Here is a 19,025-nt window from a genome sequence, read left to right as displayed (position 1 = left end):
ATTTTGTACCTCCTTTCAACTTTACACATATGATATACCACACCAGAAAAATTACAGTAGGCAAGTGATAATATAAATCATGGGACCATGGGACTAAGTAAATCTGTGCATATGTAGTTTACGTATAATCTGACCGTACAAGCACCAATAACAATAAATAATACTATCATTCCATACAGCAACAACGCTAAGTCTCTCGGAATGAATTTTGATGCTAAGCTTCGCTAGAAGGAACATGTACAAAATAAAAGTAACTCTTGAATAACGCCAGCTTTTAGGGCCAACAGGACACGAGTTTAAAAGAACCAAACCTTTTAATTTTGTGTAGTGTAGTGCATTTAATAAAAAATTGTACTATTAATACATACATATTATTACACCAAAGACTAAGATAGGGCCGATGGGTCCTACATAACAAGTCAATTGAAAAGTTCCCGGCCTACCATAGTAAAACACATTTTTTTGGCAATTTACGTCATTCAAAATCATTTTGTGGATTTTTTAAATGTTTTCGTCGATAACAACCTCTTTCGGTCCAACTGTATTTTTTACCTTCAAAAATAAGTATTTTATTGACACGCGAAATTCCTCTTTATCAATTTTTTTCACAATAACAAAAGTTGCTTCACTCAAAATGCTATTATTCACAAAGTAATGATCCGACAGCTGACAAATTTATACACGTATCTTCTGAGGGTTAAGGCTAACTAATATTTTGTGAATTTAATTCTAGTAGCGCCATCTATGTGCCAGGCCGGGGATTTTTCAATTGACCTATTATGTACTTAAATTTAAGTTATTGTAAAGACACATTGTAGGTTAGCCGGCAACGACTAGTAACAATGTAATAAATATATATAAAATTTGTTTAGTTAATGCTTTATATCGAGTGAATAAGCCAAAACGAAATTATGTTATAAATATATATTTATGGACTTAATATTGAATTCTTCTAATTTTTACTTCTTATCTAAATTTGATTCATACCAAGTTTAGTTACTAAGACATCAGTATGAACTATCGGTTTCCGAGATGGGGAAGCGTTTATTAGTTAAATGAAATTAGAATTTCGCTATTTTCTACTGAGAATACAATAAGGGTGGCTACATTCCAGAATACAAGTTTAGTTCTTGATTGATTATGATATTCTCTAAGAGTAATACTTATGAATCAGTATAGTTTTGCGTACTCCCTTCGGCGGTACATATACTAAAATTGGAACGATACAGAGAAGATTAGCATGGGCCCTGCGCAATGATGAGAGGCAAAATCGTAAAGAGTTCCACACTAATTCGCCTACTGCTGGCTTTTCCACCGATATACACCTCCGAGGATAATTTGCCTCCATTGTGATTGTCGCAGGTGACTGTCGATCTCTCCATGAGGATTCTACCAAGGGGTAGTTCTGACTCTGGCATTATCAGCACCCATTTGAATAAATATATAACTGAGAAATATCCTTAATACGCTTTCATATTCTTGGACTGTTCCAAGAGCGATGATTATGTGGGAGCAGCATTCACATCTGTGATGTCGGAAGGACACTTCAGGCTCGCCGTTTCATTGATTGTATTGACGGCTGAACTGTTTGCCATAGGGCCCTAACCTCAGTACAAGATGTGCAAGATAAATAATTAGCTATCGTCTCCTATTCAATGGGCTCATTAAAGTGCCTCCAACCATATCTACCTCTACACCTACGGAGCGGCGAAACTATCACCTTTAGTTGCTCCCTTCTCACTCTGGAATCAATGAAAATGAAAGGGCCTAATACTTAGCCAAGAAGAGGGAGGATCACTTGCTGAAAATTTCCTCTTCTGGAGTAGAGATATGAAGCACCACTCTACTAGAATCTTTAGACATCTAGACCAACTCAGGTGGGATCTAACAGAAAACTACAAGCTTTTGGAGGTGAAGAACAAGTATTATCAGGGCCTTAACACTACTAACACCAGCAGACGCAACTTAAGCTTATTCTTGCGCCTCAGAATTAAAAGAGGAAGTCCACCAAATACATACTAATCGAATGCCGAAGACACAACTCGCAAAGACAATTGGCCAACCTGGGCGAGACGATGGACCAGTGCTTTAGGCTGGAGAACTTGGACAAGCTGATTAATTTCTAACCGTAACAGGACCATTACTAGAAATTTAATAGTGTGCATCTGTGTAATATCATACATGTTCGTCTAAATTTTTTGTATCTTGTGTCCTTATCACTGTCATGGGTTATGAGACCATTATAATATGGCATTCATATATCCATGAATCTATATGCTTTTACATGTTTTGCTTGTCATCTTGCAACATACTTGTAATAACATTGTATACTTTGACTGATACTGTAAATGTGTTGTATATTGTATATCTGAAAACAGGCCCTAAATAGTCCCGGAAGCTGATGGGTTTATAATAGACAAATAAATAAATAAGTATAGTTTTGCATTGAGGACTGTTGTCCCGTTACGTGTTAAAATTTTTGATATCGAAGAATACAGCATATAATATATATTGCGTATAACTTGTTAGGACCTGAATTTAGAAGATTTTCAAAGACCTGATTATGTTATTTACAGAACACGTGGAAGCACAGGCGATATTTTATTGAATGGCGTTCTTCGTACCGACAGTCCCAGGTTCAGGAAACTATCCGCCTACATCCCACAGGACGAGGAACTAAGACTGGAACTAACTGTAATGGAGGCCATGACATTCGCAGCAAACTTAAAACTTGGCTATTCTGTTTCTAGCCAGTATAAGAAAGAACAGGTATATTTCTTCATCGCTATATCCAATTTTATTTGAGTATTTTATGTGAAACGTTCGTAGGTAAAAGAGATCTTGGATTCTTTAGGTTTGACCATGTGCTCTAACACTCTCACATCAAAAGTATCAGGAGGTCAGAGGAAACGCCTGGCGGTAGCACTGGAATTGATTAGTAACCCACCCATTTTATTCCTGGATGAACCCACAACGTTAGTGCGCTTCGATAAATATTCGTGATGTTATTGTGATCGTTATAATTGTTTTAGCGGATTAGATAGTGCCTCGTGCAGTTCCTGTTTATATCTTTTCAAAAAACTGGCCAAGGAAGGGCGTACTGTCATTTGCACCATTCATCAACCTTCAGGTATGTATTTAGACTTTGAATAAGTATGGTTTTAACAGATTTATATTAAAAAAATACATAGCTATTAAATATACATACTATGCTTCTTGGTAATAACTACCAACACTGCCGATATTAAGTAGCAAGCAGTCTAAACATTCGATAACATTAAAATTTTCCTCAGAAACAATTTTTAAATGTATTTGAAAATCAGCCTTTAGTGCTCTTATTTTGGATAAAAACACAAATTACCACCCTCAAAAGAATTTGAGCCAAATTTTCGTCAATCCATTAAACTGTGAGGTTAGCAGGCGAAGTAAACTGCGCTTGTCATGAGAATAATCTTATGGTAAACCTGTTTCTTTCATATTGGAGACCCGATCATTCCAAATGGTCGGTGATTATTTTTCGACTAGAAGATTCGTCCTAACTGGTTCCAATCGCTTCAGCATTGTTTCCGATTTTCGTTCTACAACAATTCGGATTCTAATTATCAAGTGGTAATTGCCCTCTGCAAGCTACAATAGCTGAATTAATACACTAAGACTAAAAATAGCATTAAAGAAACTATACGTTTTGAGTATCTTCAATAAACTAGTTCATTACAGATTTTACAGTAATATTACAACTACAATAAGCTGGTTGTTGAGTCAGAATAAAAGTGGGTCCACGAAATTACATCAGTATTAATTGTCGGAAAATATTTTATATATTTTGTAAGAAATAACATATAAAAAGACAAAATATTTAATCATTTTGCATATACAGCTGTAAAAAATTCTAAATAATGTTTATTTTAGTGACTTTTGTATAATTAGTTGGGTTGTTTGAGATCTTATTGAAGTCATTTCAGTTACCTAAGAACAATGTAGGGAACTGAATTTAAATTACTCCTTAATAGTGATTTTGGTAACGAATTTACTTTTTCGAGACTACAATCGTATGTTACAAGTTGCAGCTGGCAGTTGCGACAGGATGAGAGAATTGCCGATGAATCTAGAGGGAGATTTAGGTTGCTATATTTTTTAATATTTAATGTTCTTCTGCATATTCTCGTATAATATTTTTAGCTAACCTATGGTTTCTAACTAGACTGTTTATCAATCTTCTCGTAGTATTTGAGTTTCACATATGAAAAATGACTTTCGTTTGGGCTTAATTGGGCTGTTTGTTAGGGATAGGATGGGGAAAGGGAGAAAATCGATGGAAAACCTCACATTTCAAAGGCATGTACAATGTTTTCACATATTTTTTATCTGAAACAATCACAAGTTTGGGTATAATGTTATTGCTGAACTGATGTGACGAAAAAAAATCGGAAGTAGTTCAGTGTAAAAGTCAGTCAGTTTTCTTTTTAAGCACTGACCACGCAGAGGTATACGCGGCCCTCAGACAATACAAAAATAATAATATTATTTTATGTCATAAAAACAAAATTAAAAAGGAACAAAACAAATCTAATTTAATATAACTGTTTGTGCACGGTACGGACTTTAAACTGACTTTTACTTAGTTATAACAATTATTACAACGATTATTACGTATATATTTTAGTTTAAAACTTTTTTCTATGTTAAAAGTCTAAGTTTAATTATTTTTTACATTTCAGTGAGTTTCTTATTTATTTTTGAAGTGGATTCAATTTCTTTTAAAAATATTTTATGATTGGTTTTAGCTCTATTATTCGATATGTTTGACAAAGTATACGCAGTAGCAGAAGGCAAATGTATTTATGATGGCACTCCACAAAATTTGGTACCCCATATGAGCAAGTTCAACCTAATATGTCCCCCATTTCACAACCCTGCAGATTTTCGTTAGTATCCAGCTGATTTTACTGCACACAATCTGACGTCATTTATTTTTTAGTAATGGAAGTTGCTTCAGGAGATTACGGAACCGATATTAAAGTTCTTGCAAACGCAGTGAGTGAGGCACGACCTAAACAAGATGTTATTACCTGCAATGGTATGTAAAATCGCTATCATTCATCTTTATTTTCATCATCATAATCAAACTGATATTTTTCAGGAAAGAATGACTTGTTTTCGAAAAATCAGAAATGGAATGATGGCGAGGACGAACCATCTCCATCTCCTGCTCCAGTCCTGATGCAGTTCCTCTTGCTTTACAAAAGAAATCTGTTAATAACCAGGAGATCTTGGGTAAATATATTATGATTAGTTAAAAAAAAACCTGTTTTATAATTGAATTAAAACATATTTTAAACAAGACCGCAAAATAATTGTCGCGTATATAAACAAAGACAAAATGTTAACAAAATATTTGATGAATAATCTTGGTTTCACTTTCGGAGTATTACGTATAAATATAAATGTTTATATTTTAACATAAATGTGGTTTTTCGAGCTATATTGTTATCTAAATGTTTTTGTTTAATTGTGTTTGATAAAATAGTTTAAATATTCTTGAAGGACGTACAGGTTATTTTATGAGTTTCTTTGTCTTAACTACGTTAAATGATCTAGTCATATATTATCAAGGAGGTCCGTTGCAAATTTTTACATTTGACCTTCGACTTTGAGTGAAATTATTTTCGTGCTATAACTTTCATTACCAGGAAGTGGTATTTGTTGAAATTTTATTGTTTTTAAGTTTATTCATAATTCCGGGAATATTTAAGAAAGTATATCATGCCAATCAGAAGTATTTATTAATGTTGAACATTTATCTGGGTCTTTTTATACTCTAGTAATTTGAACTACTCTACTTGTTTCCTTGGTGAGTTGTAGTTGGTGTTTATGTTTACTTGCTTACTAGATGACCGCTGGAACATCGAGGTTACTATTTTGTTCTTTTTGTCACGATAATAACACTTTGGTTTGGTTTGGTCGGTTGGCTGTGGTTTGATCAACAGAACAATGAATGAACAATGAACAAATGAATAAATGAATCGCTTTCTGTGCAAAAAGTTTAGAGACGTGTAGACTTTAAAATAATAAAAAAACTATTAAATTATTTTAGATCTATTTTATTTTAATGGAAAGAAGCGATGGATTTTTGAAACGACTTTACAAACAATATAAAATGAAGTAAAATTTACCAGAAATATTGCCGATGTACTCTTTGCGAATGCTCCAATTTCTGGCATTTCTAGTCTGTCATTTCAGTAAAAGGTATATAACTTCCAGGTATTGCCAAATAATACAAGGATTTCTTAGAATATCCAGAATAACGAGTACCCAAACCCAAAATAACGAATTTACGAGAACTGTTTGATACATTTTTGAGCGTCTTTTTTTCTCATTATAATTTCCTTTTAACTCAATACATAGTCTCGTGTTTCTCCAATTTTTATTCCTTCCAAATTATAGGTTTTCTCAAGGCCCTCAAGATAGGAATTGGTTTCAGTGACGACCACTTCATTCGACTTCAACCTCTTACCACTCAGCCATTTCTTCAGGGTTGGAAACAGAAAATAGTCGCAAGGGGCTAAATCAGAAGTTCTGAATAATATATTCCTGAATAATGCCTTCTTTGGCGCACATTAACCCAGAAAAACCTACTGTTTTGATTGTTCCTGGATATCTGGTGATTTGTGATGTATCCAAGTTTAAGAACGGCGAAAGAACTCATTCTAATTGCGACTTAACATCGACAAGTACTCCTTTGAAGAGAATAGGGGGTTGCATTTATGGTAGAGCTTGAGTAATATTCATGTGAAAATGTGCTATAGCCTCTCAATTCAGATGTCTTGAGGCTGAGGCTTGGTTATCTTTGAACTTTCATTCTCCGATTGTCCAATATCATTTCATGGATTTTATCGATGATTTCTGGCGCTTATAGACCTCTTTTGGGCGACTTTGACCTTCCGCATCACTTGTGCTGGTACAACCTCTTTCCAAAATACATAATATTTTTTAATTTCCTTTCTTTGGGTTTATTGATGAGTTTTTGGAAAAAAAATGCTTAATCACCACATGAAAATTACCGTTTTAGTTTTGTTAAAATGTGAGAAATTTAAAAAAATGTCAGTGTTTAAATGTGATTGCTGTAAATGGTTAAAAAAAACTAATTAACGCAGCTTGCTGAAAATCTTACAGTAGTCTATTAATAAATATCTATAATAAATTTTAAATTGAAAAAGTTATCACTCAGTAACAAAGACACTTGTATAAAAACCAAATGTTCAAAAAGATACACAGTTACAGGCTGTACAAAAAAAATAATAGATCGATAAGGACAGCATAATTTTATTCTTTAAAATATATTTTAAAACATTAATCCATCTCTGTAATTTGTTACTGATGTTTTCTATCCATGTATTTTAAGATGTGATAAAATTCAAAGAGGGTCAAATCTGACGATGAGGGTGGATTTTTTAACAATTCGTTGATTTTTGAGATGTTTGAGATTAAACCATAGCTCATGACTTTTACAATCAGGTGTTTCAAAATATCGCAAAGTTTACAATAATTAAATGTTTTACCATTTTGGGGATCATTCCAAAAATTTTTGATGACATATGTTCTTGGTGATTTATGGACCCTAACTTGCTTAGTATCCGACTTGTTGGGTTTTACAAAACTACATAGACTATGGTTTTAGCAATTTATGATTATGGTAGTAAACCAGAGACTGTGAGCAATAGGACAATAGGACGCACAATATAATATATATATACATACATATATATATCTATATATATATATATCTATAATATATATATATCTATAATATATATATATATATATATATATATATATATATATATATATATATATATATATATTTAAATCGTATATGAGTTATTTTGGTTGATTAAAGGACAGTTTTTTCACGTAAATCTAATACCAAAAGTATATTTCATATTTACCTATATACATGTTTTTTTTTAGTTATATCCTTTCAACAGACTCTTGGCTCACGTGGTTATTGGATTGTTATTCGGCTATTTGTATCAAGGAGTTGGAGCTAATGCTAACCAAATCCTCGCTAACTATGTCTACCTTTATGGTACCATGTTACTCAACGTTTATACAGGAAAAATGTCTGTAACGCTGTCTTGTAAGTACAATAACGAATTTTTTATATTCAGAACTGTTATTATTGGTATTATGTTTCAGTCCCATTAGAAATGAAGATATTAATAAGGGAGCACTTCAATCGTTGGTACAAGCTGTCCCCTTATCTTATGTCTATCGTTTTAATTGAGATACCTTTTCAGGTAAGCCTAGTTGTGTGGTAAGCATTTACAGATTTTATAATAAATTTGATTACAGCTTATGTGCACTTGGACGTATATTGTGATATCTTACTGGCTTACTGGACAACCGCTGGATTACCGAGCTTACCTTTTCGTTCTCTTTGTTACCATAGCAACATTATGCGCACAATCTATGGGGTACTTCATTGGTGCTACAACCACTACGAAGGTATGTTCTAAGAATCAATCTTATCAATATTATTAAATAACATAATGATTAATTATTTATTTATTTGATTTGTTAGAAGACAAATATGGGTATTTTAGCCTATGTCAAATTGTAGTGTTGATAATGTGATTGATAAATGCATTTAGCATTCGCCAAATTATCAAGAATAATTAGTTTTTTATGCCATCTTACTATGTTTTGAGAAAATAATATTTATATTGTGTAGAATAAATTCACTCAGCAACTCATAAGCACTTCAGTCAAATTGAACAATTATTTCCTAGTTAATGAAAATGAAAGAGTAAATGTTTATTCGGTATAGTTTCGCTTCAGCTTTGGAAATAAAAATAATAGCTGAGTACTCATTCTGGCTAATACAATGAATGATAACGTAAATTACTATAATGATACTTTAAATAATTGACTATTAGTGATTGTTGCGAAATATATTTGCGGAAAATATCTATAACTATATGTTTTTCCTTTTTTCAGATCGCAGTTTTTATAGCTCCAGTACTGGCCTGTTTGTTCTCCATTTTCGGTTTCTGCATACGCCTCTTCGACACGCCTTACATCTTTAGATGGTTGTTCTTCATCAGTTATTTCAGAGCGGCGTTCCATGGGGTGGTTGTGTCAGTGTATGGTTTCAATCGAAGTGACCTTTTCTGTCCAGAGGAGGCAATATACTGTCACTATCAGGACCCGTCTAAATTCTTGAAGGAGATGGACATTGTCAACGTAGATCTAGTTTCCAATATTTCCCTGGTGGTGGCCATCTGGTGTATTATGAATACCGCCACGTACCTAACACTCTGGTTTAAACTGAACAAGCGATAAGAGAAGTGCCAGTCTGTGATATTATTACAATTAAGTTCTACCAGTTGATCCAAATATGTGATATTTGGGTTTGGTGTTTTCTTTCTGTAAACCAAAGAAATATTCTATTTATAGCGTTTGTTTCTCTAATTTATTATTTATTAATGCGTATCGCGTTTGATAGATATTGTTGATATTGCTGTTTACATAATTTAATGTCTATGTATTGTTATTATATATTTTTATATGCCCTTTTCTTATGCTTTTTTTTCTGTGACAATCATAATTTCACATTGAAAGATGCTAATTCAACTTAACTAGGAATGAGCAATGGTTGAATAGCCTATAAAAGATGAAAATGGCTTCTTACAGTTTCAACCATATATGAATTAAGACTAAATTATTTTCATTAATTCATATTGTTATTCACGATTTGATTACATAACATGAGATAACATAACCAAGAAATATTGATTGTATTTATGTAGTGATATCAATTAGTGTAGCAAGACTTTTAACCTGTTACATTTTTGAATGATAAAAAGTTAATACTAGAAAATCAGACAGTTGTAATGCATTGTAATGCTATGAGTTATAACGTTACAACCTTTTCCATATTTCTCATGAAGCTGTTGACCTTCTGATTGATTTACAGCGGATATAAAAGAAAATAAAGGATCGCTGACATCAAATCGTTTATTAAAGTCTTACGTTAATGTAATACAAAATTATTGGCATGTGTAATAGAAATATGCAATAGCGGGAGTAGGTACATTGTAATAATTTTAAAAATGTTCCATACTTTCTCCAGCTACTAAATCACCTAGAAAATATGTTGATTGCTGAAATCAGCGTTTATATAAATGTAAATAGTAGCACCGGACTTAAGAAAGTACTAAAGACATCAGTTCTAAATAGACCACAGTGAATTGGATGGATCAAAAAAGACTAGTTCTGTCAAGTAGGTCTTTAATGGGCTGCACTGTTCTAGTCCCTCTTTTAGCGAGAGCCATCGAATTTGAACCGGTGTGAGAGTCCCCACAGACTGGGAAATTCTACACAAGTTGGCATCGTTGCCCCAGCTCATATATTTCTGAGCTTAAACATTTTTCTAGTGAAGATAAGGGATCCGCATTTAAATATTTTTCTTGAAAAAAATTAAAGCATTGTTAGTCCTCAACGTTTTACTGTTCAAATCATCTGTTATCATCGTCAAAAAATTATATCATGGTTTCACAATCGCGCATAATATGTTGTTGTGTCTTAAACAACATTAGCTGTATACTATATTGTTGAATTATGTATATTTTCTACAAAGTTTAATGTACTATCAAGAGTGTAAGGTTGATAAAACTTATTGTTCATCTCCTTCAGAAGCAAATACAACAAATCAATAAATTTAGCTATCTTAATAAAGTGGCCTTGAAAATCTTAGCAGCTCTTTGAGCGCATGTGATATATTTTAGCTTGATAAAAAATTCATCAAATACCAATCTACCTGAAAGTTCTTAGATAGTTTCAGCTGGGTTTTTGTCACTGTCAATTGTTTGTTCTTTGTCGATATCATTAAAATGACCACCACATGGTCATTTTACTACTTTTAAATCGTTGAAGCAAAAAGAGAAAATTGGGATACATTCAAGCAATATCAGGCAATACTATCTGATCATTCCTAATCCTAAACATTGTCCTACTATAGCTAAGTGACTATTAATGTTTTTCTTAAAAAAAAACAAGTATTGTTATGTTTTATAAATGTTTTTATTTATATGGCAAATACAACTGTATCTTTCCTCTAACAGCTATTTTACAAATAAATTTTAAAATATAATAATGATTAACAATATTAATTTAAATAATCATAAATAAATACGCTCCATATACACTAATATACAAGGATACTAATTAAAAAAAGGCGTTCATATAAAACTATTACGAAGAAAAAAATGATTCGTCGATGGATAACAACTATAATTACATATCACAAAATATATTCGACACAAACTGACAAAAAAAAATAACGAGAATAATAAAGGAAAACCCCGACGGTTTTCTATAACATATTCGTCGAGGTTATAAATATACAGAAAGCATTTATATCTCTAAAATTAATGGGATTCGAACGAATAGAGATGAGAAGCAGTCTTAAGATAATTGTTTTATTTTATTTAATATGAAATACCGTCCAAAAAGCGCTCGTGTATGTCTTTTTTTCCAAGGAACAGCTCGATCGGAAGCTTTTTGGAGGTGTTGTGGTTTTGTTCCCTTTATCTTGATGCTGATATGCACAATAATAGAAGCCTGGACGAGCTGAGCCAGGAGTTTTCTTGCGTCTGACTCCACACTACATGGCCGTTTATAAATACTCGTATATGATGAATAATAAAAAACGAACTATAAAAGAAGTATTTTGAAGAAAATTTGACACATTTTACGTATACATACATCATACTGTTCAGTTACTGGGTATTATCAAATAATATTCAACATCTACTAGCGAGAGAGTTACGAATCTGCAAAAATATGTGCCTTCATCTTCGTTCCAACGCGCGTTGAACGCGTCGGACCGTTTTTTCTTTTTGTTAGAAAACGCTATATTGAACACATTTTTCGAATTACTTCAAGCCCTGTATCTTATACATTTATTATTTTACATTAGCTTAGTTTAATTCATAGGTTCTCCGTTAATGTCTTCAATTTTATACAATATGATCTAGCGTTTGTTACCTAATAATGATCAAAAATATATTTATCAAATATATCGAGATAAATCTCAATTTTGAGCCTTGATAACAGTCAGTCGATTTAGACATATTTCGGTTTTTGTTTTCGGTTGATGATTGTGAGCTTTAACTCATTTTGTGGTAGAACTATCCCAAATTGTGTTACAATTTTGTTGATATATACAATGGTGTTCAAACGTATTTTTAATAAAAGCCACATATACCTCCACTTTACCCTCAAAATATTTACTTTTTTAAAAATGGTAGGTTCACTCTTTCTATAACTTCTTATTCTGATTATGCTTTTTGGACAATTAAATCAATGCCTCAACAAACCTCAACATAAAGTATCCATCAGTATTTTTTGTTGTTTAAGTAATGAAGTTTAAGCAATTATAGAACTTAGGAAAACCACTAAATTTTATCGATCAATTTTATTGCTATTAGCAATATTTGAAGTTTAAAGAAAAGCTTCTCTTAAAAGGGTTAAAACCACTCATAGATGTATATATGTTATATTGGATGTAGCGTAAGACCTCGATAAAATCTGGCATAAGTGCTTCATGTATAAACCCCAAAAATTGCACCGAAGTAATACCTTGAACCCTTAAACCTCTATATCTCAGTCAGGTGTTTAGAGTTAAACAAGAAGTCGGTTTATTCAACAATGAAATAAACTAGAACAGATCTATCGCCAAGCTGTGTTTTGGGTTCTGTTATTTACTTATTCTATACACGTGACATACCACAAATACAAAATCTTACTATGGCTAGATTTGTTGATAACACTTGATGAAGGAAAAGATGAAATATAATACTATAATGTCTATAAATACGACTTCATACTTTTAAAGTAGGTGTCGCTGAAGTCTTTTATTGTTACTTTTGCCATCATTAGTATTTGTTAAGTAGAATGATACATATTTGATCTAAATATAACTAGCTCTAAACTAACTAGCTATGAATTTTCATAAAATGATATCGGATAACCATTTTCTTATGCTTAGAAACAGTCTTGTAGAATAATTATTACTGACCAAACATGTTTGTACATATAAACATCAGAATTGATTGAAATGTCCATTGAGGACTCCAATATATTGATAAAATGTAAAATAAATGCTGCTTTGTTAAGACCAGATGAAGGATACTTACTATAGCCAAATAGAAATATTCATTGAAAATATTGAACCGATTTGCAGCGATATGTTCGAAAAAGAAACAACTTAGTGTTGGTCAAAGAGATGCTGTGTCTTCTGTACTTTTCAAAATTGTGATATACATAGTGCCCAGTCTCTTTTGAGAGATTTGATGTTCGCTGATCATAGTGGTATAAATATATCTGGAAAATGCTGGTACAGATGTTGAGGTTCAGCATTTTCTACGATATAGTTCGTATTTTGAGCTATATAACTCACAGAGAGATCTGGAAAGGAGGAGGCCAACAGTACTCGAGGTCAGAACAGTTTTTATATTGAGGACAATTTATAAACAATGTTCGAAGCCCCGCAATATTGCCAACCACTTGAAAAGTAATACAAATTGCGATTAAAATAAAAAAAGATCCATAGTACCTAATTGGTACCATATAACTTATAAAAAATTGTAAAAATATCTATATATTCTAAAGACTAAGGAAGATTTTTTATGTAAAAAATGTGGTACATTGTTATGTTATTGTTATTACATTAACCAGTTCTAGTACTGAAAAGATGTATATAGAAGAAAAAAAACTTTATACTAACATCTGGAAGGAGCTAGAGCATACAGTTTTCATTATTAATAAAGAATTTTAAAATACTACTAAGCTTGTAAAAAGTCTTCACGTTATTTTCGTATTATATAGCCAAATCTATTTCAAATGTGTTTCATTTAGTACTATTTGAAGGCATAATTTGGATGACACGCATTATTTGGCTTTATGTAGTTGTTTTTAACGTGATATTATTTTTGAACATCATTATATTATCGAGTTTTTTTCCTGACAGAAACTGCAATTTAATATCAAGAAACTATTGCTTATGCAGTCTTGGGATAGTTCTGATCAGATAATGTTCAAATTTAATTCGTTCAAGTTACATAGCATTCAACGACGTCCTCTCGTGGACTTCATCTTTCATCTTTCATAGGTGATATTTACAAATTGTCGTTCAAGGTAAAACCAACAGCAGGTGCGTATAAGTAGATACAGCCTAGATGTCCTGAGATCATACACATCGAAAGAAAAACGAAGGAAACCGATAAAACAACCAATAGAACACCAAAAAGAGGGGGGACGGGGCGGCGAGAGGCGAGGGGGCGGGGTGGTTCAGTGGTTAACGGTGGTCGACGTGTCCGGGGGACCGACGATCCTGGGCCGCGGACACCGATCCCTAGAAGTGGGTCTCGGGAGGTTCGTCGATGTATTTGCAGGTGAAGGGGTTGAGGAACCAGGAGCAGAAGCTCTTCTCGTGCTTGTGCTTGCATTTACCTCTGCGGCCCACGTGCGAAAACCTAGTTGGTTCGGAGTCGATTGAGCTGCTCTCGCTGTCACGTACCTAAAATAAATGATGTTTATTACAATCGTACTGTCATTTAGTTTATTAAACCTATCAAATATTGATAAATACGAATAAGTAACCCCTTTTATGAAACCCTGAATTGTTTTTTAGAGTTTTCTTCGTTGCTTGAATTTTAATAATTATGAGATGGAAAAATAAAAGAGTTATTGGGCAGTAATGTTGAGACTTCGGGAGTATTTTGGTACCTTTACCCAAGTGGTATATTAGGTGATTGCATATATTTTGATCAGATATTGCTGAATATGCTAAACATCCTAAACTAATTGTTAAAATTCATAGTTTTGGCATTTTTTACGTACAATAACGGTTTTCCAAAAATCACGAAGATATGGTAGTTGTCGGTTCTGGATACAATGATTTAAAAGTTGTTATTTTGAAGACAACTAATTACAATATTTATTGAACGAATATCTAGATCAAACTCCCAAAAACTGTTAGACTTATAAATTGATTATTTAACTGTTTGACAAACGTTGACATGCGTTGGGAAAAGTTTGAGGTGGAAAAATGGCTACCATACGATATGGCTGAAAATTTAATTTCAAATTCATTCAATATAGTGGAGAATATCTGGTAAAAAGATGAGTTTTTTGTGGCGTATTGTAAAAGTTGTGAAGGAAGGATCAATATCGTTTATTTGATACGGTATCAACATCTTGAAAATAGGAAAGATAGGAAAAAGTACAACATTATTGAAAATAAACTGATTTGTATATGTTCCACAATAAATGCCTTTCTAAAATGAAAAATGATCAGAATGTACCTAATAAAAATAACATACTCATATAATATTCATTGTTGCTTGTTTGGGTCAATGGAATGAATCCAAAAGGCACAAAATTACACCATGACTAATACAAGTCTTCAATCTTAGTTATCATAAATCTGAAACTCACTGTTATTATTAACTCAAAATAGTACTTTCCAGGGTTTAAGAGACTCTTTCGTTAAATTCGACAGTTTTGTTTTTTTATTTAATCTTCATGATTTTGCAATCAAAAATTGAATTCGATGTATTATCCACTGCTGTTAATGATGATTAACATTCATTTATATGTCAAATTTAATGCAATGCTGTTGCCAATAACAAACTATAGTCATAATACGTTAGTCAAAAAGTCATTAATTAACTGCAAAATACGTATTTAGTATACTTAAAATTGATAATAAAAGGAAAAGATAAAGGGCAATAAATATGACAAATTATTAGATAAATATCTAAGTTAATAACAAGCTAGTAGTTATAACTTGCAGCTAAATTATTTGGTGATAGATTTAAAAAAAATATGTCAGGCCTATAAATTAATTACAAAAGATTTACAGAAGATGGTGTTACTGTGTTTCAATCGCACTGGGTATATCTGTAACCAATTTGATGTTGAAGTCCCACCAACATTTATTTCAGCGTGTTGAAAGTGTTTGAATTTGCACTGAGTATTTGTTTTATTTTTTTACTTCAATTTGGAAACCAAGCTCGATCGTTACGATGTTTTGAAAGTGATGATGACAACGAAGAAAAAGAGCGTTCTGGGCAGACAAAACAATTGAATACCAGGATTTTAAGGCATTACTCGATGAAACCATCACTGCCTCCACAAGCAACAAAGGCTCTTGATTATAATTGATGCCTCTGAGCCAAGCACTGTGCGAAAAACTACCGAAATTCGAGCAAAGACACAACAATGTTATTCTACAGCGGAGCAATGCTCGACCATATGTGGCAAAATTGGTGAAATCATACTATTCTCCAGACTTTACTCCTCCTGAGCACTACTTCTTCCGAAATATGAGTCATAATAAGTCTCAGAAGCTCTTAGAATAAAAAAATAGGTCGATTCGTGGCATTAAAAAGAGTTATCGCCCTGTCGAGATGGCATCCGTAAATTGCCTGAAAGATGGAGAAAAGTAGCGGCTATTGATGGACTATACTTTGAATAAAATACATTGTATCGATTTTTGAAAAGAAAGCTTCAAATTATAAAAAAATCCTCTAAAACTAATTTATAGGCCTAATAATTAATAAGCTGCTTTTAATTTAAATTTAATTCAAATATTGGATGATATATTAACTAAAATTTTACTGATATTTATGAATAAAACTGGACGTGATATGAAGAACGATTAATAATGAATGCCTATACAAGTTTATGCAATTGTATATTTTGATAAGAAATCAATAGTTGAGTAAATACAATTATAATCAAGTGAAGTATTTAAATGAAGGTAGATTTGTAGTCGTCAATACGGAGAGGCTGAATGTTTATCTTGAGAACTAATGAAAATTTTATTTTTAATTGGAAGTTAGGGGGCGCTCTAATAAAAAAAATTAAAAGAAATATAATGAGACGTCTCTAGATGGTATCATAAATGGTCTCCCCTGTACCCTTTATGCTTTAATATAGGTGGTTCTAAAAACATAAACAATAAAATAGAAACCTAAAATAATGGCAAAGATCTAGTGACACGCAGAGCCACAAAATATCAAACGACAATGACCTCGATAGTTGCAAGTCTGTAAGGAGTCTCGTAAATCTCTTGAGGTTATTCCAGGTTATTCGGAGACTTGAGCATGCTTGTTTACTAAACAGTCTTGATTAGATTGGTTTAATAATGGCATTATATAAACGACAATATAATTTGTAAATTACTAGTGATTACGGTACTCCCTTTCTTAGCATATTTAATATAGTTTAGATAAGAAAATTATTTATTTTGTAGGCGATAAATTGGGAGTATCAAACAATCAGTAACAATAACAACTGATATATTTAGAATTACAATAAGTCACAATAACAAACAACGCGGCGTTGGGAAGTTTCGACTGAAATTGACCGTCTACTGTTTAGTAATTGACTACTTTATACTATCGACTGTTTCAGTCGCTATTTTTGGTTCGACTGACTTTACTACTTTTTACTAGTGACTGTTTCAGTCGCTATTTTCGGTCCGACTGATTTTATTACTATTTACTATTGACTGTTTCGTGTACTTTTAGTTACTATTTTCGGTTCTACTAATTTCATTCGACTGATTTATAACATTCTGGCTCTATCGTCCTAGTCGCGAATTCGAAAAAAATACCGAATTTAGGCTTACATAGATGTAGATTTTTAAATATTTTTTCAAGATTGTAAATGTAATAGTAATTACTAATTTCAGTCGCTAGTTTTTTGACTATTTTGCGACTATAGACTGTTTCGAATGTTTTCAGTCGATAGTTCCCAACGCTAATTACAACATTTAATTATTGACGGTGAGGGCACTCGCTTCGTTGATCTGACGTTGCACCACAATTGAAACTCGCACCAAAATACCTCTTAGTTTTTTAACACTCCGTTGAAAGATATCCAGGCGCTGAAGTTTTGTTAAAATTATTACCTCTCGCACTATACATCTTATGGTTACCACCACTTGGCTTGTTGCAATACAGTTGAATATTTTTGAATGCTTCTAATAAGTCAGCAAGCGACTGGAAACGTAACATATGACATTAATCTCGAAGCTATCTGGCCAAAATGCCATCAACTATATCGGTCACCTCTTGTTCTTCAACGGGAACCGGATTTGCTAGTAATACCTTGTCGTTATAATAATCAGTAAATCGTTCGCTGGTTTTCCACATTCTGTTCTAGAACTCTTTTCTCCTTAATAATTTATTGAGACGATTTTTATATATTTGTCCCGTGGCTTCCAGTAAGTTGGTGATTGATATCGTCAAATGAACTGGCTTAGAATGAAGCCATGTACGACCTTTTAAGTTAGAAATTAAAACTCGAGCAGCATTATCCTCCAACTGAAAAGATGCACGTAGAATTTGAATCTGCTGCTTCCATTGCTCAAAATTACTCTATTAAAATTGCTCAGTGAGCCGCCCATTTTACCAATACATTTCAATTTCAAATTAAGCTTGTCTAGATGCTTACTTTTGAAAGTTCTCGCATGTCAGTTCAGTATATTTTCGAATATTTCCTCCGATCATTCCATAAGTTTGGCCCTTTTACCATTTACAGGAAAATTTCGGGCTTTTAAAAACTCTTTCAATTCTGTTACTGTGAATTCTTGTGAACACATTTTCAATGAAACAAAAAATAAACTACTCATTCAATTCTAGAAGAAAATAAGCGCTATAAACAGATAGGTACCAAAGTTCGTTTCCTTTATTTCTCCTCACAACTAACGCCACTACTCACACAAAACCAAAATGTCCAATAGTTCTCTCACAAATACCAGAACAATACTGCACAATCCGTCCCGTATAGTGCAACTTATTAATAAGACAATTATATGTACTTTAAATATCCAACTTCTGAAGATTTGTAGGCGATAAATTGGTAAAAGTACCAAACAACTAGTAATTATTAGTAGTACTGAATATTGAATTGAATGAGAAGTGAATTCAACTGAGTACGGTGGTTGTATC

At 32.5% G+C, this 19,025-nt stretch overlaps 2 protein-coding genes and 1 non-coding gene across 3 annotated transcripts in view; 2 read left to right on the top strand and 1 right to left on the bottom strand.

The window, feature by feature from the left end:
- The window catches only part of LOC143191539 (ATP-binding cassette sub-family G member 1), a 35,467-nt gene extending 25,890 nt beyond the window's left edge, over positions 1–9,577 (top strand). Inside the window, exons 3-12 of the mRNA XM_076396714.1 lie at positions 2,577–2,769; positions 2,830–2,975; positions 3,033–3,130; positions 4,785–4,925; positions 4,979–5,077; positions 5,141–5,274; positions 7,969–8,137; positions 8,197–8,297; positions 8,353–8,505; positions 8,998–9,577. Coding sequence (XP_076252829.1) covers positions 2,577–2,769; positions 2,830–2,975; positions 3,033–3,130; positions 4,785–4,925; positions 4,979–5,077; positions 5,141–5,274; positions 7,969–8,137; positions 8,197–8,297; positions 8,353–8,505; positions 8,998–9,342 — 1,579 coding nt within the window. The 3' untranslated portion in view covers positions 9,343–9,577. The remainder of the gene's footprint in view (positions 1–2,576; positions 2,770–2,829; positions 2,976–3,032; positions 3,131–4,784; positions 4,926–4,978; positions 5,078–5,140; positions 5,275–7,968; positions 8,138–8,196; positions 8,298–8,352; positions 8,506–8,997) is intronic.
- Positions 1,186–1,292, top strand: LOC143192104 (U6 spliceosomal RNA). Its single transcript, XR_013004726.1, has one exon. It is a non-coding gene; the product is annotated as a U6 spliceosomal RNA (small nuclear RNA).
- A 2,313-nt stretch (positions 9,578–11,890) lies between the features above and the next one.
- The window catches only part of LOC143191537 (kinesin-like protein CG14535), a 660,599-nt gene continuing 653,464 nt past the window's right edge, over positions 11,891–19,025 (bottom strand). The window contains exon 23 of the mRNA XM_076396712.1: positions 11,891–14,581. Coding sequence (XP_076252827.1) covers positions 14,417–14,581 — 165 coding nt within the window. The 3' untranslated portion in view covers positions 11,891–14,416. The remainder of the gene's footprint in view (positions 14,582–19,025) is intronic.

The sequence above is a fragment of the Rhynchophorus ferrugineus genome, unplaced genomic scaffold (genome assembly GCF_030347505.1).
Source record: "Rhynchophorus ferrugineus isolate W39M unplaced genomic scaffold, kcgeb_rfMv2 rfM2, whole genome shotgun sequence".
In the NCBI taxonomy this organism is placed as follows: Eukaryota; Metazoa; Arthropoda; class Insecta; order Coleoptera; family Curculionidae; genus Rhynchophorus; species Rhynchophorus ferrugineus.
The sequence above is the reverse complement of the archived record's forward strand: the minus strand, read 5'-3'. Positions and strand labels throughout refer to the sequence as shown.